This window comes from Notothenia rossii (assembly GCF_949606895.1).
Source record: "Notothenia rossii genome assembly, chromosome: 11".
NCBI lineage: Eukaryota > Metazoa > Chordata > Actinopteri > Perciformes > Nototheniidae > Notothenia > Notothenia rossii.
Window position 1 is genome coordinate 54113163 of NC_136910.1, and position 16509 is coordinate 54129671.

Genomic DNA, 16509 nt, shown 5'->3' on the forward strand with positions numbered 1-16509 from the left:
ATGTCAAGAAACCAACAGGAAGTAAATTCTCTTGACCATTAAATAGTCTGGCAAATAACTGCCCTTTAAAACACAGCATTATTTAACAGTTATGTTCTACCAAACAGATATAATATTTAAATCTGCTGGAGGCTCGATTTTGTTACCTGATAAACCAGACTGTGTTTCCCCCTGCTTTCTGGCGTTATGCTAAGCTAATTGTTGCAATTCGTAGTATACAATCTAACTCTTGGCAGGAAGGCAAGAAAGCACATTTGACAAAATGCCATGATATTCATTTTAATGTGAAGCTATAGCCAGGAGATTATAAAGATTAACTTCCAGGCTGAAGTACACTCCAGGAAGTGGTTCTCACATCACAAACAACATAATGTGCATGTTAGCTTTTGACAGAGGTATTATTATTCTTATCAGAAATGGTTACTTACTGCATGTGATATTTAAATACTCAAATGTGAATACAATAGTCTTTATTTTGCAAATTCTTTCTTTTCAGCAGATAAAATTAAAACACATGGTACAAAATCTTAGAATAGAAATCTCAAAGAGGACTACAGTACTGAAGCAATACAGACGGATTGTTTTTATTTGCCCGGTTTATGGGTCTGTTAGTTTTAAACTACAGGAACACATTTCCTTTTTAACAGATGCTGCTGAAATGTCGGAGCTCAATCCAACAGCACAAAAACAGAATAAAGTTATTTCCACCAGTCTGCTGCTCTGAGTTTCTATTAACTGTATATCTCCTTTGCCGTTAGACTACTGTCAATAAAACTCAACTAATTAGCAAAAAAAGCCTTCAGCATCCCAAAGGGAATCTTTTATGTGAAAGAAACTGAGTTTTATTGACAGTCATTGGGAAAAATATGGCAAAAGTGTGTTTACATTAGATACCTGTTGTTCAATCACCTTCTCAAACATCTTTTATTTCATTATCAACAGATACACTTCCACACAAATTCACGTCCATGTTTCCATCAGGGACGGACATAACAGAGATCCAGGTCGCATATACCTCCTGAATCTTTCCCTATTGGCAGCTTCAAACGTCTGCAGGCTTGTTTCTCTGCTGCACAGGAAATGATAGGATGACATCACCAGTCTGTTTGGAATAAAGTCTCTACTTGTTGAGGTTCTCCAGCAGGATCTCAGCTCCTTTGTTGTTGGCAAGGCTGCTGAGCTCTCCTTTGATGGACTGCAGCGCCTCCTTCACCTCCGCAGCCACAGACTTCTCATAGCTGTTCAGGAGGCTGCAAACCAAACAGGCAAAGGTTTCATTATTTATCCATGTCATGCCTTTGTGTTGCTCACATTATTAATGAAGTGTTCCCTATTAACACTCCTGGTGGAATGACAACAACAATTTGGACACTGTTGGAAACAAATATATGTTTTTTGTTGAGATTTTTTAAGCGTTTCATTGTTTTGAGCATCACACCTCCACTAATCTCCATGGGGTTGTTATGGCAGAAATCTCAAGCTTAAAATAAAATCACAGGACCCTGACAAGTACAGATACTACTAGAGGGACACTTATGGTTTGGATGAGGTAACGTGTGTGTGTGTGTGTGTGTGTGTGTGTGTGTGTGTGTGTGTGTGTGTGTGTGTGTGTGTGTGTGTGTGTGTGTGTGTACTGACCTGCAGAGCACCATGGCTCCTCTGTTGACTTTGACCCAGCTCTTCAGTTTGTCTGTTCCCACTGCGTCCACCAGAATCCTGCTGAAGCGCTCTGAGAGGAAACAAAGAAGAGAGGGGAGACATGCTTTAGTTATCCATATTTTAGCTCATAATCTTATCCTTGTTTCAAAAACTGCACTGATTTCAAATTAATTTGGTTAATAAAAAGAAAAACATTTGGGTGCAGTTTTGCAAAGGTAAATGAATGTATGACTTCATGGCCTAGTTGTAGGTGTGTGTGTTTTTACCTTCCTTGCCGGCCTCTGCCAGCGTCATGTCCTGCTCCAGGAGCCACTTCAGCACCAGGTGTCCTGCTGGGTGCTCGGCCATGTGAAGCTGCAGCAGAAACAGGAAGTCAGTGAGAAGAACAGCAGACTTTGTTTTGGAAAGCCATTCATTGTGAGGAGAACCTCCATGCTTGCTCCCCCCACACACACACACACACCCCTACCTGTCCGTCTATCCCCCCTGGCACCAGCTCCTGATTGGCCAGCTGAGCCACGGCTGTCATGGCGGGCCGCAGATCCCCGCAGGCCGACGCCAGGATGTCACTGATGGTGACGCTGGACGCCTTGTCTATCACCATGGTGTCGGCGTTGGTACGGAGATGCTCCAGCAGCGGGGGGGAGACGACCTCCAGCAGCTCCTTTCGCCGGACCGCCATGTCCTTTTTACTGAGGAGAGGAACACAGATCGGATGTCACTCTGCTGCAGCGGTTACATCCCTCACTACTGATGTCCTCCCTTCAGGAAGCCCTTTGCTCCGATCAGTATGAATGAGCACTTTCCCTACCGTGAGAAGTTTAAATGTTTATTTGGAAGCAGTTGGTGAACTTGCTCGCTAGTTGAAGGATAGATACCCCCTACAACCCCAATTAAAAAATGCAAACTATCCCTTTAAGAGCAGCAGGGGGCATGTGATTGGCTGAAAGGTGAGAAGCTTAAAAATAACTCCACTGTCATAAAAAGTGAAAGCAAATAATGACAAAAGGTGTCATGGGGCAAAAAGGTAGTTTTATATATTTTATTTAGACATTTGTGATGAGTTACCTGTGTGTGTTCCCGTCTCCTCGCGCCAGCACCTTGATGATCTCCGGCAGCAGGTGAGCGGGGTCTCTGGGGGTCAGCAGGTACAACAGAACCTTCTTACCGTATTTATTACCGATGACCTCATCCAGAGACAACAAGACTTCCTGCACAGGGAAACAGGCGAGACAAGACTTTTAGATAATAACTACAACCTGATCATATTAGCCTAAATCATAGTTGTTTGATTTTGCATCATCAAAGCACATGGGCTCAGACTCACAGAGAGCACGGCCTGTTTGACCAGCTTGGTGTCGTCCACACAGTCGAACATGGCCAGAAGAACCAGGTGACCGAACTCTCCCTGTGGACGGAGAACAGACACATGAACATCAGGAGTTCAGGTAAGATATAAACTGATGAGTTTAGATATTTATAAATGCAACCTTTTCTCCAAGTAAATACTTAAAATTAAGAGTTTTGTTCTCTAAAATCCAATGGAGGCAACACAGGTACAGACAGCTCATTTCTAAAATGAATGAATGATATTGAGAACTCACCGTGGCAAACTTCACCATGTAGGTCTTCATAGTTTTGATGATGACTTTTCTGTCCTGAAACATGACAAATAAAACTGCTGTTCATAACACAAGATATGATTGGTTGATGCATTTTGTTCATTTGACTTTTTAGCTGTGGTATTCATTTCCTGTGAGCCAGAATTAATGACCAAAACTACAGTTTGAAAATATATATTCATGCGGGAATTTATCGCACCTAAAATTTGGCCAGTGTGTTGGGCATACAATATTATCTACATTAAAAAGAATATATCGTTCGTGTGTGTGTGTGTGTGTGTGTGTGTGTGTGTGTGTGTGTGTGTGTGTGTGTGTGTGTGTGTGTGTGTGTGTGTGTGTGTGTGTGTGTGTGTGTGTGAGTGAGAAACACACCTTGGCCGTCCCGAACCACAGACAGTTCATGGCCACTCGGGCTCCGTCGTGTGTGTGAGCCATGTAGACGACTGACTCTCTGATGGACTCGATCATCTCCTGCTCACACACACACCGGAGAGAAGAAACATGTAATTCCATTCAACAGTAAATACACTTTAAAAAATGTATTTTACTTTTAAAATATTTTTGTTCTATGAAACTGTAACATTTGTCTTGTTCATATGTCTTTTACTGCTTTTTATTGATACATTTACTTTTATTTTACAGCACATTGTATCCTTCTTAATAAAGAAATATATACAATGTGAACAATATCTTAGATGCCAAAGAGCTGCTCACCGTTCTCTGTTTCTCGGGTGCAAACAGGAAGTAGTCCAGGAAGACTTTGTGGACCAGAGAGTGTTTGATGACTTGTTCTCTGAAACACAACCACAGAAGATGTAGTTACCTTGTTTTTCAATCAACACAGGTGACATTAAATCACATAAATGAGACGGAGAAACAGAAGCGCTTTTTATTATCTTTGACTTATCCAAGAAATGATAACTAAACATTGTTGGTAAGGAATCACATTTCAACATTTAAGACTCCAAACATTAAGAAACATCTTCAAATGACCTGTTTTGTCTCAAAGGTTACTAACTAAATGTTGTGATATAAAACACGCTGCCTTACTTCTGGGCCATGGGAGTGAGGGTCTGCTTCATCTCCTCGATGATGTTGGCCAGCTTGTCCGGGTTCGCCTCGGCCACTTTCTCGATGGTGTTACACACTCCAGACTGAAACACAGGAAGAGGAACGTTCAGCCACTCAGAGCAGCAGATAACGCTCACATGACCAACACAGACACAATGACATCATCAACACTGTCCATCATCATAGAGTGTATGTGTGTGTGTGTGTGTGTGTGTGTGTGTGTGTGTGTGTGTGTGTGTGTGTGTGTGTGTGTGTGTGTGTGTGTGTGTGTACCCTGCAGACGGTGTAGGTGTTCCCGTACAGCTCCTCAGTGAGCATCAGTCTCTGCGCTAACACGGCTTTGTCGTTGTAGGCGTACTCGATGATGGACGAGGCGGAGGCGTGGCGAAGCATCGAGCGCACGTGACCTTTGAATGTTTTCATCACAGCCGCCATCAGCTCCTTGTTCCTGTGGAAGCACACACACAAGTTACACACAAGTTACACACACACAAGTTACACACACACACACAAACACAAGTTACAAACACACCCACACAAGTTACACACACACCCACACAAGTTACACACACAAGTTACACACACACAAGTTACACACACAAGTTACACACACACAAGTTACACACACAAGTTACACACACACCCACACAAGTTACACACACAAGTTACACACACACAAGTTACACACACAAGTTACACACACACCCACACAAGTTACACACACACACACCCACACAAGTTACACACACACACACACACACAAGTTACACACACACCCACACAAGTTACACACACACCCACACAAGTTACACACACACCCACACAAGTTACACACACACACAAGTTACACACACACACACACACACACACACACACACACACACACACACACACACACACACACACACACACACACACACACACACACACACACACACACACACACACACACACACACACACACACACACACACACACACACACACACACACACACACACACACACACACACACACACACACACACACACACACACACACACACACACACACACACACACACACACAAGTTACACACACACACAAGTTACACACACACACACACACAAGTTACACACACACAAGTTACACACACACACACAAGTTACACACACACACACAAGTTACACACACACACACAAGTTACACACACACACACAAGTTACACACACACACACACAAGTTACACACACACACACAAGTTACACACACACACACAAGTTACACACACACACACAAGTTACACACACACACACAAGTTACACACACACACACACAAGTTACACACACACACACAAGTTACACACACACACACAAGTTACACACACACACAAGTTACACACACACAAGTTACACACACACACAAGTTACACACACACACAAGTTACACACACACACAAGTTACACACACACACACAAGTTACACACACACACAAGTTACACACACACACAAGTTACACACACACACAAGTTACACACACACACACACAAGTTACACACACACACACACACAAGTTACACACACACACAAGTTACACACACACACAAGTTACACACACACACAAGTTACACACACACACAAGTTACACACACCACTAAAATGACTGATATTTTTAACAGAGCGGTGAATGAGTCCTAAAACCCAGTCGGGTAAAGGTTGAAAAATCCCATTGGAACTTTGCGATGCTAACTTCCACACAAAGATATGTCGTCTATGCACTACTCCATATATTCAAGTCTGATTTGAATATGGACATATTCTTGAAAGGAATAGAAGAAACCACTATGAGCAGACTCACCCATACATCAGCATCTTTTTCACCACGTGTTTGCCGTACTGCGACTTACACAGAGCGATGATGTCATCTGTGGGAGACAGGAAAATACTGACAGTTAGTGTTTTGTTTATTAGCGGCTCGTATATAGAGCTGGACTGCAGGTCAGCTGACTCTCCAGCCGTCACGTGGGAGACGCTGCTGATCAGGCAGGATGGGAACTAGGGATGCCAGAAAATCGGACAGCCCTGGCGAATAATAATAGATTATTCGACGCCCTCCACCAGCGCCCCCCCCCCACACCGCGGGAGAGAAAAAAGAAAAAAAACTCTTGCATTTGACCTCATTTGCACTTGTCAGTTTGAAGTAGTTCCACGAGGAGTTCGTTTGTTCATCTTTAGTTTAGTTCTCACTCCAATAAATCAATCGCACGTGTGACGGAGAGGGGGGGGCGGGGTGTGTGTGTGTAGCGAAGGGCTGCGCTGCTGGCTTCCTCCAAGTTTACAGTAAAACAAACTGGTGGTGTGACCAATGGCCATTTACAATTATTAATACTATTACTATTATTAGCATTAGTCTATATTTTGGTTGAAACTAAGCCAGAAAAAATAAATAAACATAAATAATAATTAAAAAAAAAAAATCGAATTTTAAAAATAATTTTCGATTATGGAGACTGTACGAATATTCGAATAATCGCTGGCATCCCTAATGTGAACATGGAAATGATTCAATTCATGGATGCGTTTCCTTTTTAAAAGAATGTAGGACATTTTCAAAATGTCAGTACAGCTTAAAAGTGCACCCATCTCTCTCCACTGTGAGATGATATGTTCAGTTGCCTCTTAGCAAAATGCTCAGCTGGTAGGCTGTGATGCAGAGTAGATGGCTTGGGCTTTTATTGTGAAAGTAACATCGTGAACCCAAGGCTAGTGTGTATTTTGAGTCTTACAGGGAAGTTTAAAAACCCTTAGCTTCCTGAAGTGTATGAAAAACTTCACTGCGTCAATTTAAGCTCAAGGTTTATTCAATTGTCTGATGATGTGAACACAAAACAAAGTCCATGAAGCACACTCACCTTCGAGCTCATCGAAGACCTCCTGTCTCTGCTCGTGGCTGCCGAACTGTGTGAAGCACTGGAGAACTCGCACCGAGTCGTGAGCAAACGCCATCTGGAGGAAAGAGAACAGTGAGAAATGACAGTCAGAAAGATTTCATATTAGAAGTTATTTTTTGTCTAACTACTGGCGTTTCTTGACATATTAGACCATTTCAAACGTGTCTCTGTGTCATCAAATCTCAGCTATTAACTTGCCAAGTCCAATTAGGCCTTCAGTTGTAATAAGAAAGTATCATTATCCTGCGGCAGGTTAAAAAAAAAGTGTAACAAAAAAGGGGAATATGTCTACTGGTTGAACGGCACCTGGCAGTAGGACTAAAATAAAGTGCATCCAAATAAAATCTTAAGACACTTATGTTCCAAACTCTTTGATTGACAGGCGATCTGCAGTCATTTAGCCGACATCACATGTTTCAAGGGATTCTGTTAATGAGCCCTGTAGTTCCTGAGGGAGGCAGAGTGAGGCTCACCTGCTTGATCTTCCCGCGGACCAGATCGTGAAGCTCCCCCATCAGTTTGGTCTTCAGCTCTTTGTCACAATTCTTCCTGTTCACACACACACACCACCATCATCTTTCAGTGAACAGGCATATTACATCTACTATAAATATGTTCTGGCCCTTGTGTGGTTGTACCTCCTGAGGTCGCCCCACAGGCGTTTGCACTGACGGATGATATCGAACATGTCCTTCCTCTCCGCATGCTGCCTGCTGTCCTTCAGATCCCTCTTCGCCTGCTGCCTGTTCTTCTTGATCTCCTCCTCCGTCAGCCCTTCTGTGTTTGGCTTAACTTCGCCATCCTTCAACTTCTTGGCCTCTGGACCTGATCACACGCAGAAAACACTTACAATGTGTCCACACTTCGGTGATAAACAACAGTAATATTTAGGCTGAATCCAAAGGAACAGAATTGAAGTCTTTACCATACTGCTTTGAGCGGAACAATGTGTACAGCAACTAATCAAAAGTCCATGTTCATGTTATTAATATGGTCAAACAATTAAATCAACATCACAATATTGGTTACTGCAATATTCAAATCACGGAAGACACAACTTTTTTTTACGGGCAAAGTATGTGAAAATATGATGAATTAGGTTTTGTGGTGTTTCATAGATTTCCAGGCCTACAAAACAGTATTTAAAAAAATTCATTTGTTTGGTATATATCGTCCTAAAAACACACCCTGATCATTTTTAAATATATCTAAAAATGATAAATTCTTCCAATTTAGTAATCTCCATACCATTCAAAAAAACATTTCAGTTATTTTCCCCAAATTGTGCAGCATTAATGATTGATATCCCTTTGCTAAAGATATATAAAATATATTACTTGAACTGCAATTATAACTCCATGTTTACTTGTGGGAGAGTGAAATCACTACGTAACACTCACTTATATTGGCTAGCTCCAACACATTGTACTTGAAAGACTAAGGGGCAGGACATCTCTTAGCGGTTGACCAATCACAACAGAGCTAGCCAGCTAACCAAGTATAAGAGAAATAAAGAGCTTTTTGAACATTAAATTATGGAGACATGTCACAGTAGAGACACTAAATATCAACCTGAAAATGAGCATAATAGGGCCCCTTTAATTAAGCCATGAGAAGTAAATGACAAAATTATACAAAACCTTATTGACATCTTTTTAAAGTCAGCATGTAGAGGTTTCCTCACCTTCGCCTTCTTCTTTCGCCTTAAATGGCATTTTTCTCTTCTGCGGACCAGGCCCAGCTTTGGAGAAAGCAGGTTTGTAGTCTTTGTTTCCGCCATTTCCACCCTTCCACGGTTTGCCCCCTGTGTTGTCATACGCTTTGAAGGGCTTCTTACCAGCCGGTTTTCCTCCAAGTTTGGTCCCCATTGAATCTGGACAAAGTGAAACATGTCAATGACAAACCTGGTTGAAAGCGATGCTGTATAGCTGGTTAATGTTAACTAGAGCTCACCTTTTCCTTTCTGTGTAAACTTCTTTCCACCTTTAGGAGAAAAGGGTTTCTTCGATTTAGCCTCCATTCTAAAGTTATACCCCAAGAAGACAGCAGCAGAAGACAGATTAAATATACAGAAATAATGCACAATCCCACACTCACAACATTTTTCCAGGCCTATCTGTTGAGTGAGCAGTTAGTCTACATAAAGTGAACTATCTGCAGAAATTAAACACTTCCATAACACATTTCAAAATCAATATCACAATATTTTACCGCTAGGAGTATCTTAAACTTAAGTATTCGTACAAAACTTGCAGGAAAACGAATATCTCAAGACTGACTGTTTCTTTATCCTTCAATACTCAAGAAAATGTAGCTGGTATTAATTATTTGTCACGTTTAATGCTGCATATTTCTTCAATTTGGTTTGTTTTCTCTCACTTGGATAACGTTTAAAAGGGGTTGCTAGTTTTGCCAATGCTAGTTAACATAGCTAATAGCATAAACAATATCTGTCAACACATCTTAATAAAATACATATAACCCTACGCCACGGTTGTTTGTTTATCTCTACTTTAAACACGAACAACAACAGGGATATACAACATTTTACTGGTGACTTACATTTCAGATAAACACACACGCTATCGCAGCTCAGTCCCATGCGTTCTGCGACCAACACGGTTTACGGCACCACACTATCCAACCAAACTGAAGCTTTGCTGCCGTAAAACGTAGGGTGATGCGCTGCCAGCATGTTAACGCCGTAAAGAAGCAGGAGGTCACGCTTTACAAATATATATCATTACAATAACATCTTTAATCAGCTCAACAAACGCAAACATTAGCGACAACAACGTTGTGTTTAATAATAATTTTCCTGGCGTTTTAGGCATGTATAAAGAGCGTTCACAGCCTGGAGCGGCCATGTTTACATCTATGGTTTGCCCTCTCGGCCACCGTACAGACATTGTCACTAAGGATAGAGAGAGTTCAGAGTTATGACGTTCATAGTTTAATGTTGTATTTCTACCCGAGTGAATGATTCAATAAACAATAATGGATATATCTAATTTGTCCATGTGTCTAGAAATGTTATACATTGTTCATCCCAAGATAACACTGAAAGAACTACATTAGCCAGCATGCTTTGCGGGAGAGTTACTGACCTTGTTGCCTAGCAACGCCCCCAAACTTAAACGGATGAGTTGGACAGTCAAATGTAAAGGTTTGACGCGTTAAATTTGAGGCAAAATTCACGTTAAAACATTTTGGTACGTGCTATTTTGATATAGAATATCTAACAATTTAGTTTCCACCGCTGTCTTTTACGTTATGTTCACATTCAGAGTTGTTTAAAGCTTAACGTTGGTTCGGTGAAGTTGGAAATAACGTTACTTTTGAAAAATAAATTGCCCTCTTTATTTTTCAGAGTGCCAAAACAGAGAAGCAGATGAGTAAACAGCGGACATGTCGGAAGAAAACAGAACTACTGTTGGTGAACAGACTGAGAAGAGAGAGACTGCTACACAGGATAACGGTGAAGGTAGCCCAACTGTGGAAGTTTACCTGTATAACGTCAACGTAACGGTCAGATAGCATCACCTTTTTTAGCTAGCGTTACCTAGCCTTAGCTAAAGGCTTTTAGATGAACATGTGGAGTTTGCAAGATGAGAACCTTAACTTAAAATACTTTAAGTATATGTTGATGCTTCTATTTTTACTGAAGTGCAATTTAAATGCAGAGGTGTTACTTATAACAGAGTATTTCTACTCTCTGATATTGCTACTTTTACTCTAGTAAATGATGTGAGTACTTATTTCACCACTGGAGATAAGTGAATGAAATGTCTCTAAAAGTAGAAGCATTTAAATATGTGAATGTGAGATGCAAAACTGAAGTCAGAGGAACTCTTAGTTAAGTTAGTTAGTGAGTCAATAAGAAACACAAGTAGTGACACTGTTAGTTAACTTGTAGTAATGCAGTCGCATTTAAGAAATAGCAGATGGATGCAATAGACATTTTAGTTTAGGATTGCTGAGAACAGTCCAAGTGTGTGAGCTGTAAACAGTTGAAATAGCAGCTGGTATGTAAGCACTGACCACAGTGGAGCATCAGTTGAAGTGTAAAATCTAAAAGTAAAATAAAAATGTGTTGATTCACATACAAATAACAATTTAACAAGTTAAATCATTGGTGCCTGTAAGCTGCTTCCAAATTTCAGTTCAACCTCTCCCTTGTCTAACAAAAGATTGTATGCAATGCTATAAGTGTTGCTGGAGTTTGACCTCTCCAACATTTTACTCCCTCACGATAAACACCCAGTGATGCAGCTTGAGTCTGAAAACGGATCAACAAAGCAACTCTCTGAGTTCTACAATTATGAGGAACTTCACTCCAGACCATACATCACACCGGACTCTGAAATCCCAGAGAACGTCCTGCACCTCTGGTATCCTTTTTCATTGTTCTTAAATGTTACACCACATCTCCTACAACTTTTGAAAGTACATGTTGTGTGACACTTTAGGGAATCTGACCTTGATCCTTATTCTGTCCTGCGTGCAGTCACTCCTTTGGCTATGACAGTGGGCGCAGGGGGAACCTGCAGCTGCTGGATGACAACACTCTGATCTTTATCGCCGGGAACCTGCTCGTGCTGCTCGACGTTTCCACCAAGGAGCAGAGATACCTCCGCTCCTGCAGTGGAGGAGGAATCGGCACCATCAAAGTAAGATAGTGTACACACTTCAAGGGAAGAGTGCTCATCTGTGGGATGGAGTGAGAAGGATAAACAGATGGTTAACTTCAATTTCAGAATCAATAACAATTTTAAATAAAACCAATTCCCGGGGAAATTGGTTTTGTAACAGTAAGTTCATTTTAGGATCAAATAAAATAGATTAAAAGATATGGATTACAAAAAATGTTTTACCTGTCTTTAAACGCAAACCACCACCAGAGGGAGACATAGCTCTTGTTAGGCCTTATTGATCTATTGTCAATTACATTTTGTATTTCTCCTCTTCTCTCTGCACCATATCTCTCAGAAAGCGGTGCTGCAACACAGGAAGTATGAGAAAAATAGAGCTCTTTTTGAACATTAAAGCGGGGGGATATGTTTCAGTAGAGACACACAAAACAAAGATGAACCTGAGAATGAGCATAGTAGGGCCCCTTTAAAATCCCTTGGACATGCACACGTATTACGGCACTCTCTCCTGGTGTATTCAATAAGACAAACATAACCTTAGCATAATCTAATAGTATCAATATATAAACAAATGTACAACAACTGTGGTATTAATGTATTTAATATTTGTGTTGTGTGTATGTCAAGGCACATCCAAGCAAAGAGTGCTTCGCTGTAGCAGAGAAGGGAATCCAGCCCAACATCATAATGTATGAATATCCCTCGTTACGGCCGTTCTGCATCCTCAGAGGTAAACGGGACCAAGATGCTGTGAGTTTTTCAAATGTGATGTTTCATTGATGTTTTAACTTTGATGTTTTGCAGGCGGTACGGAGAGGGCGTACTGCTTTGTGGATTTTAACCAAGACGGGAGCCTGCTGGCCAGCGTGGGGGCGGACCCCGACTACATGCTGACGCTGTGGGACTGGAGGAGGGAGGAGGTGATGCTGCGCTGCAAGGCCATTTCTCAGGAGGTCTACCGAGTCAGCTTCTCCCCATACAACCCGGGACTGCTCACATCGTCAGGATCTGGACACATCAAGTACTGAATCCTCCTCAAGCACTGTTCAAAACAATGTTAGGCCCACTGGAATAAAAATAAAAAGAATGGCTTTGAATCTTTTATGTAAACATGTCATTATGAAGCCATTTGCTGCCTTTATCCGGATTCAGCTAAAACACCCTTTCATATTTCCCCCTAAGCGTAGAAAGGACTGTGTGTAACTCCTACTGTTTAGCATGTATTTCTATGTGAAAGCATTTGCTTCGTAATATATCTTTCTTTATTTAGAAGTTTACCTTTTAAAAAAAAAAAAAATGTACCCTGATAATGTGACGACCCCTTCCGTATTCCTCACATTATATCAGCGCTGATTGAGGGCACCTGGCCGCCGGTACCGGAGGAGTGAAAGGCTCGAGCTAGAGTCTCATTCGCTCTCTCCGCAGAGCATCTGTTTTGGGAGAGCAGCTACTTCGTTTATGCTTTTGTCTTACCTTTATATTGGTTTTGGCATTCAAACACCTCGCCCCACACCATGTTCACACACCCACATCTACACTACTGATCTGACTGACTAACACATCACATTGGGGTAGCTTTTGTGTTAAAGTTGGGGTAGTTAATTCACTTCAGAAACACTGCTTGTAACACATGGAATGCTCTTAACATCCCGATAGCAATGAATATCTTACAGTAAGTGCTTGACAATAAATATATACAAAATGTCATCTGTGGAAGCCGTAGCGCTGTAAAAAGCACGACCAATCATCTGAGCCGGCCCGGCTAAACTAACTGGATGGCCTACCTGCCTGTCAGCCTTCCATCTGTGCACAAACTTATCTCGTGCCCTCATTGGTCATGTGTGCGTTCGTGTGTGTTGGAGGAGGGGCTCTGGAAGAAAGGGGCAGATTTGTTTCGGCAGCGTACTTTCAAATTCTAGCGCACTCGACTCGAGCTGGTTTCTCCATTCTTACCCTACCTTTAACGTTGGGTTATTGTAATAAATATATTTTCTTATATCTTGTCCTTTCCACGCTTTTGTTATGGCCAAGAGCCAGGCCATGACAACAACGTAATCAGTTTCTCCCCAAACCGGCATATAAGATTACATGTTGTATGATAATTATATGTTATTAATGTTTCCAAATAAGAGGACAATACATTTTCTCCTCTCTGTCAGGTTCTGGAAAATGGCCGACACATACACAGGGCTTAAATTGCAAGGGCTTATGGGAAATTTTGGGAAAACTGCAGCGACTGATATCAAGGGCTACGTGGATCTTCCTGATGGAAAGGTGTGTGCCCTGCAGCTCTGACGCAACATCTGACATGTTTCTCTAGATATTGATTTACTGCTACCTGATGGAGCATTACAGAATTAGTTTTCAATCATTAAAATGTCAAACCAACAGTTGTACATGTACTCACACACCAATAGAAACTCAGATGTGTCACTATGATTCATGTCTCAAGCAATGAGTCTGTTTTCTATTCAAGTATTTCCTCTGAACCTTATGGCTGTTAAAAATTGGATAATTTTTTTTCAAGAGAATTCCCTCCATATCATGATTGGTCGATCATTGTTAAGGCATAGTTATCAGAATTGATGTGGAGCGACAAATCCATCTAGATTATTTTGGTGTGTGTGTTGGAGATTTTGTAAAAGTTCATCTTGACCCTCGCCTCTCTTCGTCTCCTCCTCTCAGGTGGTGTCCGGCTCAGATTGGGGAAACCTGCTGCTGTGGGAGGGCAACGCCATCAAGGTGGAAATTTGTCGTAAGGGGGGGGGGAAGTGCCACGCCGGGATGGTCCAGCCGTTCGCCCTGGAAGACGGACAGCTGATGACCATCGGCTATGATGGAGCGGTTCGGGTAAGACACTTCAAAATGCTTCACTTCAAACGTGTCAGAAATATTTTCCAAAACATAAAAATGTTCTGATTAAATTAACAATAAACGGTTTAGTCTTTTTTTCTACATTAATAATGGCTTTTGTTTGTAGTTTTTTTTGTGTGTGTGTCAATAATAGAGTGGTGCAGAGACTAAATGACACTACTTAACGTCATCACACTGACCGTTAGCCCCCTTTAGCTTAGCGGTGGTGAAGTCAAGTCACTGCGATGTAGTTTGTTTATAGCCCAATGTTAGCTTTTTGCCTCTCGAGATTGAATTTACGCTTCAAAAATCTTAAAAGTGGTTTTAATATGTCGAGAGGATCCTGCTGAACAAAAAGGGTAAGTATCATAAACGTTTGTTTGCCAAAGATCATACAATTAGAAATATCATGTTCCTTTTTGAAGCTAATTGACCCTTCTTGGCACTCCTTATCAACCTTATTGAGCCGGATTGATGATCTAAACTCTGATTTCTTTGTAGTCACCTTTTTTGAAATCGGTCTGAATTTGTAACCCCCCCCCCCCCCCTGCAGGGCTGGGACTTTGAAAGCATTGACACCGCAGACAGCACCGGTGACAGCGGGCGGTTTGAGCTGGAGCCCATGAACGAGCTGTTGGTGGGACACAACGTGTGCCTGTCCTCGGTGGTGAAGAGCTCGCAGCCGTCCGACTCCTTCATCTGCTTCGCTCAGGTCAGAGGGGAGTCAGAGGCTCATCCTTACAGCTATGTGTAATGTCTGATCTCCATCAAAATACCAAACCTGATCTCTGCACCTGATAGGACACCAGCGGAGCCATCTGGAAACTGGACCTTTCATTCACCTACACTGTGAGTTCCATACACTTACTTTAGTATGTTATCATCCTTAACACATATTTCAATTGTCTTGTAACAGGTTCTTCTTGTTACTATGAAGAACATTTTTCTTATACATTTGGTAAAAAATGTGTTCTTTATTTGTCGCCAAAATACAAATATGGACCTGAAAATGAGCACATCTCAAATCAAACCAAAGAGGACTCCCATGAGACGCTTTCTCACTTTAAATAAGCGTTGATGTGTGATCTGTGTGCAGACTCCTGATCCAGAGTGCCTGTTCTCCTTCCACGCCGGGGCCATCCAGGGCCTGGACGTGTCCAGGATATCCCACCTGATGGCCACGACCACTCTAGACCGTGAGTATCATACCCTTTCTCCCCTACACACATACAGGGGGTTGTCGTAACATAACACACATCTAACCACAAATAATATACTCTCTCTGCCGCCCCTAAACTGTGGAACGAGCTGCCCTGGCTAATCAGACAGGCTCCCACACTGTCTGTCTTTAAATCCCGTCTTAAAACCCAGCTTTTCCCCTTAGCATTCGTAAACAAGTAGACTGTTGCTTTTATTTGCTTTCAGTGGTCTATTGTTTTTACTATATGGTTGTTTTTATGTTTTATTTTTATTTTGTAATTGTTACGTTTATTCTGTTTGGTTTTGCGTTCATATCTTTTATGTGATTTTATACTTATTTTTATGTTTTGTGAGCTTAGCTGTGTGAGTTTATATTTGATGTATCTCTCTGAACAGCACTTTGGTCTGTAGGTCTTAAAGTGCTTTGTAAATAAAGTTGGATTGGATTGGATATACGCAGCGGTACATTTTCTCTAAAGGATGTCGTAAAGAGCCCCGATTTATTTAATCTTCATCATTAAA

At 41.5% G+C, this 16509-nt stretch overlaps 2 protein-coding genes across 2 annotated transcripts in view; one reads left to right on the forward strand and one right to left on the reverse strand.

Annotated features, from left to right (window-relative positions):
• Window positions 1–453: 453 nt before the first annotated feature.
• On the reverse strand, window positions 454–9969 carry pum3 (pumilio RNA-binding family member 3). The gene is made up of 18 exons (XM_079658967.1): window positions 9845–9969; window positions 9236–9303; window positions 8967–9155; window positions 7921–8107; window positions 7756–7831; window positions 7244–7337; window positions 6190–6256; window positions 4626–4800; window positions 4332–4435; window positions 3996–4074; window positions 3654–3752; window positions 3264–3317; window positions 2987–3067; window positions 2728–2870; window positions 2129–2351; window positions 1926–2013; window positions 1639–1729; window positions 454–1250 (listed from the first exon to the last, which is right to left on the reverse strand). Exons 2-18 carry the CDS (start codon window positions 9300–9302, stop codon window positions 1121–1123), a joined length of 1947 nt encoding a protein of 648 aa, XP_079515093.1. The 5' UTR covers window position 9303; window positions 9845–9969; the 3' UTR covers window positions 454–1120.
• Window positions 9970–10402: 433 nt separating this feature from the next.
• cfap44 (cilia and flagella associated protein 44) overlaps window positions 10403–16509 on the forward strand; it is a 29437-nt gene continuing 23330 nt past the window's right edge. The window contains exons 1-11 of the mRNA XM_079659973.1: window positions 10403–10494; window positions 10653–10766; window positions 11547–11673; window positions 11790–11952; window positions 12562–12664; window positions 12739–12955; window positions 14094–14208; window positions 14620–14784; window positions 15341–15499; window positions 15589–15636; window positions 15884–16030. Coding sequence (XP_079516099.1) covers window positions 10691–10766; window positions 11547–11673; window positions 11790–11952; window positions 12562–12664; window positions 12739–12955; window positions 14094–14208; window positions 14620–14784; window positions 15341–15499; window positions 15589–15636; window positions 15884–16030 — 1320 coding nt within the window. The 5' untranslated portion in view covers window positions 10403–10494; window positions 10653–10690. The remainder of the gene's footprint in view (window positions 10495–10652; window positions 10767–11546; window positions 11674–11789; window positions 11953–12561; window positions 12665–12738; window positions 12956–14093; window positions 14209–14619; window positions 14785–15340; window positions 15500–15588; window positions 15637–15883; window positions 16031–16509) is intronic.

Bases quoted from the DNA above. Each gene is read 5' to 3' on its own strand.
- pum3 (XM_079658967.1), bottom strand. From the start codon at position 9,302: ATGGAGGCTAAATCGAAGAAACCCTTTTCTCCTAAAGGTGGAAAGAAG. The intron at 4,436-4,625 runs GTACACACACAC...CCTGTGTTTCAG, and splicing joins ACACCTACACCGTCTGCAGG to TCTGGAGTGTGTAACACCAT. The intron at 3,318-3,653 runs GTGTGTTTCTCA...GTCATGTTTCAG, and splicing joins TGTGGTTCGGGACGGCCAAG to GACAGAAAAGTCATCATCAA.